This window comes from Semicossyphus pulcher, unplaced genomic scaffold (assembly GCF_022749685.1).
Source record: "Semicossyphus pulcher isolate SPU_LCO1_2020_fin unplaced genomic scaffold, fSemPul1.0.p SCAF_38, whole genome shotgun sequence".
In the NCBI taxonomy this organism is placed as follows: Eukaryota; Metazoa; Chordata; class Actinopteri; order Labriformes; family Labridae; genus Semicossyphus; species Semicossyphus pulcher.
Genome location: NW_027211713.1, coordinates 720,001 through 734,120, shown reverse-complemented (window position 1 = coordinate 734,120; position 14,120 = coordinate 720,001). Strand labels below are relative to the sequence as shown.

Genomic DNA, 14,120 nt, shown 5'->3' with positions numbered 1-14,120 from the left:
CACGATGCGGCGCACCGGGACCATGCGGGGCTGCAGGCTGCTCCTCTGCGCTCTGCTGCTCACCAGACTCACCGGAGCCGACCTGATGGAGCAGGAGGCCGGGTCCGAGGAGGAGCTGAGCCCCCGTGCTCTGCGGGACTTTTACCCCAAAGGACCGAACCTGACGAGCGAGAAGCAGCTGGTAAGATTCACACCTGCGCTCCTAGCAGTAACCTGCAGAGAGGAAACTTTACATCTGCAAGACACAGCAGAAATAAAGTTTAATTTTCTTATATGCATCATATAATAAATTATCCTTATCGATGAAATGTTGCTTTGCTACCAGCCCTGTGGCGGTGAATACAGCCTGAAACATTGAGACCCAGTGCAGCTGCACAGGACAGAAGTTATATGACAGGAAGACTCTTAAATGCAAGATTTTCTGAATGGAGTTTGGTTTATTTAAAGAATAAAACTTAAATACGAACAGAAAACAAGTTTTGAGTAACTGATACAATAAAATACGTCTTATATAAACGTTGATACCGTTACATAAAACAGTTCGTGTGTTTAAATTAAAATGATGTCTCATGTATAATTTATCTGCATAGGAAAGAACATATGACAGGGGGCTCTTAAATACAAGATGTTCTGAATGGAGTCTGGTTGATAAATTCTCGCTCATTAATGGAGCTCATATATTCTGTCTCGTGTGTGCAGCTCGGAGCTCTGCAGGAAGTTCTGGAGAAGCTTCAGGCGAAGAAACTTCCGTCATGGGAGAAGAAGTTCGGTCAAGTGCCCACGGTACGAAACACACTGCTTATTGATAATGCACTGATTGATGATGTATTGATCATGTTTCAGCAGAAATGACTCTGTGCTCCTCCTCAGTGTGACATAGGGGAGCAGTGCGCCGTCAGGAAAGGCGCTCGGATCGGCAAGATGTGTGACTGTCCGCGCGGAGCTTTCTGCAACTTCTTCCTGCTGAAGTGCTTATGAGCAACACCGGAAGTAAAAACAAAAACTGTCACTGATTCCTTGCTATTACTGTCATATTTTTATGATACAGCTGAGGAGCATGCGCGGTGACTGCCCAGAACACACAACGAAGAACCATGTGATGTTTAAAAGTCTTAAATGAAAATGTCAGGTTTAAAAAAAGTATAAAGTTTGTGTAAATATTCATAACCACGTTATGACGTCATGATGTGATGTAATGAAAAAAAACAGTGTAAATATGAACAGTAAAATATTAATTTATCAGAGTGACTCTGTGAACATGATGGATGTTTGTGTGACTCCTAATAATGATCCTAATGTAAGCATAAGCATATACAACAGCAATGATGATGATGATAATGATGATGATGATGATAATGATGATGATAATGATAATGATAATGATGATGATGATAATGATGATGATGATAATGATGATAATGATGATAATGATAATGATGATGATGATAATGATGATGATGATGACGATAATGATGATAATGATGATGATGATGATGATGATGATGATAATAAAGGGTGGATCTTGGTGTTTCGTAAAGCAGTGCACTGGCTTTATTTTCTTTGGTTAATGACGTGTGTGATGTTTGGATTTATTCATGAACAAACATGGTACATCCATACAGGACACCATATAAACTTTGAATCTCAACTCTATTCTTCATTAAAAGTTTGTGGTTCTTATTTTATTTGATAACATTTTATTTAGTCGAATGATCTACAGACTCATGAACATGAAGTTTGTTGATTCAGCTGCTGTAGGAGGTCAGGTCACTTTGATTTAGAAGCTTGACAAATATACAAGTCATACATTAAAAATAACAAGCGTGTCTAAAAATACAGGATATTAAAGTACAAACAGTTCAAAGTTTCTCGTTTGAAGATGAACATGAGATGATTTAGTGACATCAGAAGTTCTTTCAGCCAATCATTGGTCCTTATGTAACTCAAACAGGTGATGAGGAAGTGCACCCCGTGTGTCCTGGGTCCTGACTTCCAGTAATGTGATGACAGTAAGTAAATCATGTTTTTATTACCGTAACTAAAGTAAGCAGTAAACACACTTAGTGTCCTTGTTCCTCTCACTGTTTACTGTATTTATACAGTTTACTCACCTGTGACACTTTGATCTGTCACAGGTGGAGGAGTTACAAATATCACCTTTAGCTTCCTGTTACAAAAGTTTATATTTGTAATAATTTATTGATTTCTGATGTCTCAACTAAATATACAATCCCTTCCCACAGCCTCAGCAGCATGTACAAACTATTTTATTAGTAAAAACAAATCAATTATAATAATAATCATTTGTTTTTGATTAATGTTAAGAGAATGTTTGTACTGATCAATAGTTTCATGGGGAACGCCACTTGTACAGCCCCTTGAGGGTTTTCTGGGTTTCCCCTGCACGTCTCCTGTTATTAAAATGTGTAACATAACAACCATCACATGAATCACAATCATCATATTCAGTATAATAACAAAGGACAAAACAATAATGTTATCATTATTATGGGGTGGTAGAGTCGGTCATCTTTCAATAGGAAGGTTGGTGGTTCGATCCCCAGCTCCCTCAGGCTACATGTCCAAGTATCCTTGGGCAACACACTGAACCCCAAATTGCTCCCGGTGGCATAGCCGGCCTGGCTGAACAGTCTGACTGCAGCAGGAATGAAGGCCTTGCTGTATCTCTCCGTCACACACCGCAGGTGAAGCAGTCTGTTGCTGAAGGAGCTCCCCAGTGCTGTGTCTGTGCCATGCAGGGGGTGGGAACTGTTCCCCATCACAGATGATTTGCCATCGCCCTCTTGTCTCCCACCACCTCCACAGGGTCAAAGGGGCAGCCCAGAACAGAGCTGGCCTTCTTCACCAGTTTGTTAAGTCTCTTCCTGTCTGCAGCCGTGGCGCTGCTGCTCCAGCAGACCACTCCATAAAAGATGGCTGATGCCACCAATGAGTCATAGAAGGTCCTCAGGGGTGCTCCTTACACTCCAAAGGACCTGAGTCTCCTCAGCAGATGTTGGTGTGATCTGTCCAGTCCAGTTTATTGTTCAGGTGAGCACCCAGGTACTTGTAAGAGTCCACAATCTCAATGCCGATTCCCTGGATGTTCACCAGAAAAAACCCAGCGTTGGGCGAGAGCTGCTGTAACAGGCTGCCACTACAGCGCCGCTGTCTTGATCATACTATTATTATTATTGTTATTGTTATTATTACATTATTACTAGGACTGTCAATCGATTAAAATATTGAATCGCGATTAATCACATGGTTGTCCATAGTTAATTAGCGATTAATCACACGTTTTACCTGTTGTAAATGTACCTTAAAGAGATATTTTTATCTATATATGGGATATGGGAATGGACAAATATGCTCTGACCCCCCAGGTCCGGTGCTTGGATCGGGTGAGAGTAGGTTGCTGTTGGCGGATCTGAGGTTACAGGTGGGAGTGTATTGGTGAAGGAGGTCAGTGAGGTAGGAGGGGGTGAGGTTGTGGAGGGCCTTGTAGGTGATGAGGAGGATTTTAAATTGGATTCTTTGTTGGATGGGGAGCCGGTGGAGGTTCAGAAGGACTGGGGTGATATGATCTCTGATGCGGGTATGGGTGAGAAGACGGGCGGCAGAGTTTTGAATGTATTGTAGTTTGTTAAGGATTTTGGAGGAGGTACCTTAGATGATGCTATTGCAGTAGTCCGGTCGTGAGGTGATGAATGCGTGAATGAGTGTTTGTTAATGACGTAGCGATCAAAACGATCGATCGTTACCGAATGACATCTGCACCTTTTATAAGCTTTATAAACAGCGACAATCAATGCATTTACCATAGGGACATACGGAGATACACAGTGGGAATGTTTACATTGCGTTACAGAACTGCATATGATTGTGTGCGGACAGAGAGCGCCCTGATGTCCTGTGACTCCTGTCACTGTGTCAGTGCTCTTCCTCAACAAGGAGAGCGGGCGAACAATAATTAGTGGCGTTAAAGGGAAGGTGCGTTAACGCGTTATTAGCACATGTTTCTCTGGTGCCCAGTCTGCCTCTGTGCTTCCTGAGGACGAGTGTTGACTTAGTCTTTACCTGGCTCGGTGTGTGTGCGTGTGTTAGTGTGTGTGTTACTGAATCAACATGGATGCAAGCGGTAGTTTGTTCATTTGATCAAGCTGAGCACATGTTCCTGTTTGTTCTTTGTTTTCTGTATAGCTGTGATCCTCGTTTATATTCCAGTGAGTCTGAGAGAGACTCTGAGTTTATGTGTCAGAGTCTGACTTTATCTCCACTGTCAGGTGTGATCAGGTGTGAAACAGAACATCTGGGATGGGAATGATTATTTTAAAGTCTGACGGATTCAATTCAGATTAAAAATTCTGTAGTTTCATCCTGAGGTTTGACTGTTCAGAGAATCAGACCTTCATATCATGTTCATAGAGATCCTTTGATTTTTCATGTAGCGCCATCATCAGGCCAATATCTGTGTTTATCCAAGACTTAATGACCAAAACCTGCAGAATCCACATCATAAGAACAGTGTTGAATTACAAGACGTGAAGAAAACAGACAGAGAGGGAAACTGTCTGCATGTTAACTTTAACACAAGTATCTGTACGTTTACTTTAACACAAGTATCTGTACGTAAACTTTAACACAAGTATCTGTACGTTTACTTTAACACAAGTATCTGTACGTAAACTTTAACACAAGTATCTGTAAGTTTACTTTAACACAAGTATCTGCAAGTATACTTTGATACAAGTATCTGCACGTTATACAATTACATGTTATAAGTGTAGAATACAGCATCAGTCTATCAATCAATCAATCAATCAATCAAATTTTATTTGTATAGCGCCAAATCATAACCAGGGTTATCTCGAGACACTTTACAGAAAGAGCAGGTCTAGACCGACTCTTTGTTAAGTTATTTAAAGAGAGGCCCAACATGAATCCACCATGAGTAGCACTTAGCAATTCGGCACATTGGCAAGGAAAAAATTCCTTTTAACAGGCAGAAACCTCGAGCAGAACCAGACTCATGTTGAACAGCCATCTGCCTCGACTGGATGGGCCGAAACATCATATCAGAGGAAACAGTCTCTGCTGCTCTGTCGGTTCTCCTCTGAACAGTAATTCTTCCTGCAGACAGCCAGCAGTCAGGACTGATTCTGTGAGAATGACCTCCAGCTCTGATCAGAGATTACATGTGGATAAGGTCTTTATTCACGCAGTGAGACAGTTCACACCTGCAGGAAGAGTCCTGTGGAAGGAAGGTTTTTTTGTGTGTGATAATTTGACAGAGAGGTGAAGAATGAGCGACAGAGACGGAAACAGATGAAAGAGAAAGAGAATTAGAGAGTGATGGATGGAGACACAGAGCAGAGAGAGAGAGAGGAAGGTTAGGAGAGCCATTAGGATGAGACAGTGATGAAGATGAGGATGATGAAGACGAAGAGGATGATGAAGACGAGCTAATGATGGCGACACGGAGCAGGTTACAGATTATTGGGTCTGAGATTGTTCTCTGAAGATGTTGCTGTTAAATGTTGGTCAGCTCCTGTCGATGCTGCAGGCGGACAAGTAGATTTATAACGTGTACACTAATATAAGACCACACACACACACACACACACACACACACACACACACACACAGTGTAAGTTCACATGTAGACACTGCTGCCCTCTGGTGGTGAGACTGAAATAAACACAAAGGGCCAGTTTCACAGAGAAGGCTTACCTCTGCACGATTTTATGCACTGTGAATTTGTTTTGTTAATTTTGTTGTTCTGTTGTTGCATTGTTTTTAGTTTTCTCTGCTGTGTAAGGTGACCTTGAGTGCTTTGAAAGGCGCCTATAAATAAAATGTATTATTATTATTATTATTATTATTAAGCCTAGTCCCAGACTAAAATGCCTGTTTGAGCTGTCTGTGGATAAGTGTGATCGCAGTGCTGCACAGCTACCTGAAGCAGCACTCCTGATCCACCAATGGAAGATCAGGATCAGCAGATGTGCCCATGGCCGAGGCCAGCGATGACCAACAAGGACCTACATACAGAGATGCTTTTACATTGAAGCACAACCGGAAGAGATTTAAATATGGAGCGTCTTCATTATGGATTATTTTACTTTTAAAAAATGTAATAGTGTGCAGCAAAATGAAATGAGGGCCGTCTGAAGATGTAGTTTGTGTTGATTAAAATCCTCCATCAGAAGCAATAAACTAATTTGGTCCTCAGGATGAAAGAAGAATAACGACCGACACAGACAGCAGGATATATTCACCAAAAACACTTAGCAGTTTACTTTCTGTGGAGTATTTATCATGTGTGCTCAGATCTCTGCATTCTCTATTTGTTTACACCAGGTTAAGGTTCTATAAAGGCAGATATTCTAATATTTGTCACAAAAATAGAAATATGAGAAAAGTGAGTGGTTAAGTGGTCATGTCAGTGAGAGTTTCTAATAATCTGATATTTGTGTGTGTGTGTGTGTGTGTGTGTGTGTGTGCTTGTGTAATGAGGATGTGAGTCATGGTGTTCGGCCCTCTGGAGCTGACAGACTCTAATGAGACGTTCACCATGTTTATCATCATTATTGTTTCATGTCAGTGCACATGTTCATCATTAATTATCTCTGTTTTTATAATCTGCTCATAATCTAAAGTCTGACTGTTTCCTGCAGTAAGAAATAAACTTTCAAGATAAGATAACATAAAGGAGCTCAGTGAACACCCAGAGAGATACAACTCACTTGAAACTCACTTACAGTTTTTTTGGATTGCTTACACACTAAAATTAAAAGTAGTGCACTATTAGCAAAACCTTACACTCAAGAAGCAAAACATCATCCCATATTTGCACAACTATAAGCACATTGTCAACCTCACACTTGTTGCAAAACTCTACACACAGTGATTTGCAAAACACTAAACACACTTAACATACATTACACACAAAAATCTATCATGAAGTCACTTCCTTGCAATACCAAAGCACTGACTGTCAAATTACCACACCGTCCAACCAATTGGTTCAACACAGTCATCAGGTGTGCAAACACTCGTTTGCTTAATTGTAGACACACCAATCAGGTGTATAAGCACTATAAAAAGCAGCAGGTGAGTTCATCGGTCTTCAAGCACAATGGAAAGAGTCAGAGAAAGAGTAAGACGAGGAGGAGAACGAGGAGAACGAGGAGAACGAGGAGGACGAGGAGGAGGACGAGGACGAGGAGGAAGGGGAGGAAGAGGAATCAACAGAGGAAGAGGAAGAGATGGAGGCCATGCTGGAGGTAGAGGTAGAGGTAGAGGAAGAGGAAGAGGAAGACAAGAAGGTGCTCAAAGAGGACCGAATCTGACAAATGAGATCCGCGCAACACTGGTTGACCACGTTGTCAACCACGGCCTGACGCTGAGGGAGGCTGGACTGCGAGTACAGCCAAATCTAAGCCGATATACAGTGGCAAGTGTGATAAGAACATTTCGACTGGAAAATAGGTATTGTAAAAATATCATCATATCAAAAACATCTGCACGGTTTCAGTAACTGCTTACAGTACTGTATTCTATGCACTATCAGCACTTCTGTTACCTTTTCCTGTGAAATTACTGTACTATTGTATACTGGTTTTTTTTTCTACATAGGATTGAGGGTCAGGAACGACATGGGGGAAGGCCTCCTATGTTCACAGAACAGCAAGAGAGGGAGATAGTAATCATGGTTTTGGCCAACAATGCTATAACACTCAATCAGCTCCAAGCTAACATTGTCAATAACCACGCCATTTTCAACGATATCCATCAGGTCTCAACATCAACACTGGCACGCATCCTAAAAAAAAACCATATTCAAATGAAGCAAATTTATCGAGTGCCTTTCGAGCACAATTCCGAAAGGGTGAAACGACTGCGGCATGATTATGCAGAGGTATGTATTCACTTTAGCAGTGTGATCTTGCATACTGTCTCTTAATCTTTTACTGTACTGTAATATGTATACTAGATCTACACTGAACTACACAATTTTGCCTGACACTGTTTTTCAGAGAGTTTTACGAATGGATGGAGAGGAGATCCAGCATGAGTTCATTTACGTAGATGAGGCTGGGTTCAACCTGACGAGAACACGAAGGAGGGGAAGAAACATCATTGGCCACAGGGCTATAGTCAATGTCCCAGGGCAACGTGGGGGTAATATAACACTCTGTGCAGCCATTACACAGAATGGGGTCCTCCACCGCCATGCCCATATGGGCCCTTACAACACAGCACTCATACTTACATTCTTGGACCAATTGCACAACATAACAGCAGCAAATCAAATCGATCATATGCAATACATTGTTGTCTGGGACAATGTGTCTTTCCACCGCTCTGCTCTGGTTCAGAACTGGTTTCAGCAACATCCACATTTCACCGTCCTATATCTTCCACCATACTCTCCATTCCTCAACCCTATAGAAGAGTTTTTCTCGACATGGCGGTGGAAGGTATATGATCTCCGTCTCCAGGCTGAGGTACCCCTCATCCAAGCCATGGAGGAGGCCTGTGACCAGATGGAGGTAGCAGCAATGCAAGGATGGATTCGTCATTCAAGACGTTTCTTTCCAAGGTGTCTTGCTAATGACAACATTGCCTGCGATGTTGATGAAATTCTCTGGCCAGATCCAGCTAGGCGAAGAGACAATGTCTAGTTTTTTTTTTGTTTTTGTTTTTTTAACTTACAATACGTAAAGTGACGTTTTGTTACAGTATTATGAATCTCCATGTCAACATTTTGAGCGTGTTGAGAAATAAATGAGTTTCTTCAGTCTGCAACATTGGTCTTGTGTAGTGTTTGGTGAATTTACATTATATTTGTACTTTGTTGATAGTAGCCTACTCTAATCATAGGGAAGTAGAAGTGCTAAAAGTGTTTTAGGTTTATCACAGCAGAGTGTAACTCATGCAAACAGAGTATAGTAATGTGAAACGTGTGTTTCATATGGTAACAAAGTGTGGTTTTTAAAGAAGTGTATAGTTTTTACAAGAGTGTTTAATTTTGCAAAGGATCTGTAGTGTTTTGCTAATTGGGTGTGTGGTTGTGCTAATTGTGTGTAGTGTTTTGAAAACACGGGCCCTGTTTTGAAAATCGTGCTTAAGCAATCAAAAAAAACTGTAATATATAAAACTCACTTATTATAAAACTCACTTTATATATAAAACTCACTTATTATAAAACTCACTTAATATATAAAACTCACTTATTATAAAACTCACTTTATATATAAAACTCACTTATTATAAAACTCACTTATTATAAAACTCACTTTATATATAAAACTCACTTATTATAAAACTCACTTATTATAAAACTCACTTTATATATAAAACTCACTTATTATAAAACTCACTTAATATATAAAACTCACTTATTATAAAACTCACTTTATATATAAAACTCACTTATTATAAAACTCACTTATTATAAAACTCACTTTATATATAAAACTCACTTAATATATAAAACTCACTTATTATATAAAACTCACTTATTATATAAAACTCACTTAATATATAAAACTCACTTATTATAAAACTCACTTTATATATAAAACTCACTTATTATAAAACTCACTTTATATATAAAACTCACTTATTATAAAACTCACTTAATATATAAAACTCACTTATTATATAAAACTCACTTATTATAAAACTCACTTAATATATAAAACTCACTTATTAATATCAAGCACATTATATTCATCTTTAATAGAAACATCTGTTCACACTTTCAAAAGAATATTTATTAACTCGACATTTTCAACTAATTGGAGTTTAAATCAAAGAAATTAAATAATGAAATAAAAACAGAATTATGTGAACGAACAAAATCTTCAATTTTACTGCAAACTGGAATAAAAACTCAAACCTTCATTCAGCAGAGACTCAAAAGATTCATGAACACGTGGAGCATCTGCAGCTGCTGTTACACACAGAGAGTCTCCATCACACTGACCTGTGGAGACGTTTATTATGTGAACTTCATAACAGGTAACGATGAGGTCGTGCTCTGTCACAGGTTAAGTGTTTAATGGTTAACGCTAGAATCAGAAATGAAATGTCAAATTAAAGTCTGGATTCAAACACAACTTTAGATTCTGCTGTTTGAACCTCAGACAGGTGATTTAAACTGTAAGAAAGGTGACGTTAGTTTCAAAGGAAACCGAGTTGTCATTAGACAGATAGATCAGACTGTGACAGGTGAGCACACCTGAACTGAACCTGTAACACAGAACACATGAACACTCTGCTGTTTGGACCAATAATAACAAACAAAAACAGTTTGACCTTCAGTGAGCTGATCTCTGTGACTGTGTTTAAATACCTTCTCTCACCTGCTGTCAAACTGTGGAATAAAGTGAGAACAGGTGAGATGAATGGACATTCATAAATATTCACCCCCTGAACTTTTACACATTTTATACCCCAAATTTAAACAGAGTCATTTTCACTTTTAACCGTTTAATAAAAAAACAGAGCAAAGATCAGACATCTGCTTCACCGGAACACACCTGGTCTCAGGTTTCACAGGCTTCACAGCACTCAGAGGTTTTCTGTATTAAAGGTAAATCACCATGTTATTTCCCTTCTTCAGAGTGAGGGACTATTGGACCACCTGAATGAGGTCCAGTTTAACCTGCAGCTGTGACATGAGGAGAATATTACTGTCTGATGTTTCACACGCTGGTCCAACAGGTCGGCACTGTTCAGGAAGTGTCTCTGCTGCAGGCGGGAACATCAGCACGACAAACTTCACAGTCTGATCTAAGGAGTCATCGCCCTCCTGCTCTATAAGGAGGCATCGTCCTCCTGCTGCTCCTACTCTATAAGGAGGCATCATCCTCCTGCTGCTCCTACTCTATAAGGAGGCATCATCCTCCTGCTCTATAAGGAGTTGTCTTCCTCCTCCTCCTGCTCCTGCTCTAGAAGGAGTTATCGTCTTGCTCTATAAGGAGTCATTGTCCTGCTCCTCCTGCTCTATAAGGAGTCATCGTCCTCCTCCTCCTCCTCCCCCTCTCTAAGAGGAGGGGTCCTCCTGCTCTTGAAAGGGGTAGCTGAGTGCGGGGGGGAAGCCCTGACTGCGTGGCTGTTCGTCTAGCAGCACCAGGTCCTCCACGTCTCTCCCTTTGAACCTGCGTCTGCAGATCTTAACCGTCACTTTCCTCCCCTGAAAAACCTTCAGAGCCTCTTTGGACGCCATGGCTTTGGCGGCAGACTCGTCCTTTCCATATCCTGTCCCCATGTAGACGGTCTGACAGCGGATCTCACACACGTGTCCCTCCTTTTGAGTGCGCCCCGCGGGCAGGCCAGTGATGTCCTTCAGGGGCACAAACACGCAGGTGAGCGTCTGTTTGCACGACTCCACACAGCTCCGCAGAATCTCACAGTGGTCCAGGTTTGGACCGAAGCCCCCCGCCGACACCAGCTTCCAGGCCACTGCCTTGTATAGGCGGTTAAAGAAGGGCTGGTGCTCTGCTGGAGCCTGAGGGAGAGGCCCTGATTTCTGACTCCCAGGCCGCAGGGTGGCCCGCCCTGCAGGTCGACTGTCAGGCTCATTAGAGCCACATTTGGCTCTCTTCACACAGCCGTCAGCGTCGCCCTCTGAGAAAGATGAAAACACAGAGGAACAGATTTAATGAGCAGACTGAATCAGAGTGGGAGCAGAGAAACAAACAGAGTGGAGGTGGTCACAGTGAAACTGCTCCCACACATGCTGGAGGTTTATAACGAGCAGCAGACGGAAGTGAGGAGTGTTTGTATGATCTCACTGACTCACAGTTTGTTTAAGTCACATCACTTATCCTCCTCCTTACTGTGTGTTCAAAATAAATCATATAAACAGGAATTGATAGCCCAATCAGGAGACAGAAAAAGAATCACATCACAGGAGCTGTACTTGTATGAATCAGAGGGTCCTCTCTTAATAAGGTGTGACAGTAATAATCAGAACAATAATAAAGCATCTGCCAGCCTGAGAGCAGAAACGTGAAGCTAAATGTTACAGATCAATAAATAACACTTACAGACGTTACCTACGTTTATATTTACACTCTTTATTATTGATCTGTATGATGCAGCTCTTCATGTCACCTACTGACACTCTGGTTCATACAGGTATGGATCTGATGATGTCATTACATGTTCTCTCTCCTGATTGGTGTTTGAACTCTACCTGTTGAAACATCTTGGTGGTTATGTCCACAATACATCAGAGGGCAACTATTTCTGTGAGTGCTGCAGTTCTGTTCTTTTATTGTGCACCACATTCACCTGTCAGGTTTCAGGTGTGTGAGCTGCCGTTTAACACAGATTTTTATTAGTCTTTAGATTTAGAGACAATAAATACAGTGAGGATAAATGTGATGTTATTAAACTTGTTAAATTAGAAAAGTCTTAATCTGAGCAACAAATGCAGCTTGATACTAAAAGCACTCTGTACTGTCATAAAAACCATGAATACACTTTTTAATATTTCTGCCTTCAGTTTGTTTTCGGTTTGGACGCTGTATGAAAATGCATTAAAAATATTTTATCTTAAAGCTTCTCTCTCTGTGTTAATAAATTAAAGCAGAATAAACATTCATTGTCACATTTTTCATGTTGTGTCCACATGAACTATTCCTGCTTAACGTCACATAATACACTGCAGACAGATCAACTACATGTCGTATTATAATGTGTTACCAGCGGTGGCGCTCCGTTTTCCTTTGGACAGTAACTCTTTTGTAGTTTTGTGAATGGGTGCATCTTGGACTACGATCCCCTCTCCCATGTCTCTGATCTTCTCCATCACAGCTGGAGGATAACTGAAGAAGAAGAGAGGAGCAGAGGTCTTCATCTTTCTGTCTGTGGTTCATCAGATCATTATCTGTCCTGTCAAAGTGTCTCACCTGCAGCCGAGGAACACGTGGTTGGTCCACACCATGGACAGAGACAGCAGCCGGTCCAGACTGCTGCCCGTCTCTCCGGGCTGCACGGTGGGAAACGCCTCCATGTTCCTCAGGATGAACTCTCTGCGGGCCGACCACTGCTTCCTGCTCTCACAATAACCTCTGAGCGAGTCCACCCAGCGGGCCAGCTCCGGGTTCTGGTCCAGGTACTCTGACACTGTGTCCTCTCCGCTGCGCTCCCCCGCCATAACTGCAGATACACACACACAGACTGTGTATGAGAAAACACACAACCTACAACACACACACACACCCTACAACACACACTGTGTGGGAAAAAAACACACAAACAGTAACAAACACTGAGTAATAGAACACATACAGAAAACACACTCTGCATCAACAAACACACACATGCTCACTGACATCTGCGTTAAACGTTGCAGCTAGCTTGAATCAGGCTAACGGCTCTAATTCAAGCTAACAGGGCTTGATGAAGCTGTGTACCTACTAGGTATCGTTTTCAGACCGCATACAGATGCTGCTTTTGTTGCTAACTGCTAACCAGTTATTCCAGAATGCTACTGACTTTAGCGACTAACGGTGAGTTCAAACAAACGGCTAACAGGGTGACAGTAGTTTTACCATCGGCTAAGCTATAGTGCTAACATGCTATTAAGCTAAATAACGTCGTGAATATCAGAGCTCAAACTGTCTGTGTAATGGAGTCATTTTAACAAGTAACTACGACATACCAAGCTCTCTCAGTTGCGAGGTGTTGCTAGCTAACTACATGACCGAATGATGACGCAAGGTGAGGACGCTGCCTTTTGCGGAATCAACTGCATTTCCCAGAAGCGCAGCGGACGCTACAAGTTGCTGTGCTAACTTTAGCTCAGTTTTTATCTACCTTACACCGTTCATTTTAGCTCTTTTATTTGTATGAGTACTTAAAATCAAAATAAAAGAGAAGCAAAAACGACAGAACGTAATTTACTACTTTCTAGCAACGTCGTGTCCCGTGATGCTTTGTCATATGACGTAACCAGCCTGCGACAGCTTGGGCGGCAGTTTGTTGTGATGGTTGAATGAGACGCCCACTGCTGTATTTTCAGGTAAAAATCATTTCAAGGTGAATTAAGATGATTCACGAGCTGCTGCTGGCGCTGAGCGGATACCCGGGAACGA

At 41.4% G+C, this 14,120-nt stretch overlaps 3 protein-coding genes across 5 annotated transcripts in view; 2 read left to right on the top strand and 1 right to left on the bottom strand.

Annotated features, from left to right (window-relative positions):
- cart3 (cocaine- and amphetamine-regulated transcript 3) lies at window positions 1-1,504 on the top strand. Its single transcript, XM_069679274.1, has 3 exons — window positions 1-181; window positions 700-783; window positions 871-1,504. Exons 1-3 carry the CDS (start codon window positions 5-7, stop codon window positions 976-978), a joined length of 369 nt encoding a protein of 122 aa, XP_069535375.1. The 5' UTR covers window positions 1-4; the 3' UTR covers window positions 979-1,504.
- An 8,241-nt stretch (window positions 1,505-9,745) lies between these two features.
- Window positions 9,746-13,756, bottom strand: cdkn2aip (CDKN2A interacting protein). 2 transcript variants are annotated; one of them, XM_069679289.1, is made up of 4 exons: window positions 13,688-13,756; window positions 12,933-13,182; window positions 12,727-12,848; window positions 9,746-11,643 (listed from the first exon to the last, which is right to left on the bottom strand). In XM_069679289.1, exons 2-4 carry the CDS (start codon window positions 13,178-13,180, stop codon window positions 11,060-11,062), a joined length of 954 nt encoding a protein of 317 aa, XP_069535390.1. In that variant the 5' UTR covers window positions 13,181-13,182; window positions 13,688-13,756; the 3' UTR covers window positions 9,746-11,059. The 2 variants fall into 2 exon arrangements, with proteins under 2 accessions (XP_069535390.1, XP_069535389.1); XM_069679288.1 differs by having other exon boundaries at window positions 13,444-13,719.
- A 253-nt stretch (window positions 13,757-14,009) lies between these two features.
- Window positions 14,010-14,120, top strand: part of tubgcp4 (tubulin gamma complex component 4) — a 7,665-nt gene continuing 7,554 nt past the window's right edge. For both annotated transcript variants that reach the window (XM_069679280.1, XM_069679281.1), the window contains exon 1: window positions 14,010-14,120. This exon is cut by the window's right edge and continues 32 nt beyond it. In XM_069679280.1, the coding sequence (XP_069535381.1) occupies window positions 14,075-14,120 (46 nt within the window). In that variant the 5' untranslated portion in view covers window positions 14,010-14,074.

What these genes read in the sequence shown, in the direction of transcription:
- cart3 (XM_069679274.1), top strand. Translation starts at nt 5, where the DNA reads ATGCGGCGCACCGGGACCATGCGGGGCTGCAGGCTGCTCCTCTGCGCT. An exon ending in TGACGAGCGAGAAGCAGCTG is followed by an intron (nt 182 to 699) that starts GTAAGATTCACA and finishes TCGTGTGTGCAG; the next exon opens with CTCGGAGCTCTGCAGGAAGT. An exon ending in AGTTCGGTCAAGTGCCCACG is followed by an intron (nt 784 to 870) that starts GTACGAAACACA and finishes GCTCCTCCTCAG; the next exon opens with TGTGACATAGGGGAGCAGTG.
- cdkn2aip (XM_069679289.1), bottom strand. Translation starts at nt 13,180, where the DNA reads ATGGCGGGGGAGCGCAGCGGAGAGGACACAGTGTCAGAGTACCTGGAC. An exon ending in CACGTGTTCCTCGGCTGCAG is followed by an intron (nt 12,849 to 12,932) that starts GTGAGACACTTT and finishes CTTCTTCTTCAG; the next exon opens with TTATCCTCCAGCTGTGATGG. An exon ending in AAAACGGAGCGCCACCGCTG is followed by an intron (nt 11,644 to 12,726) that starts GTAACACATTAT and finishes CATCTTTCTCAG; the next exon opens with AGGGCGACGCTGACGGCTGT.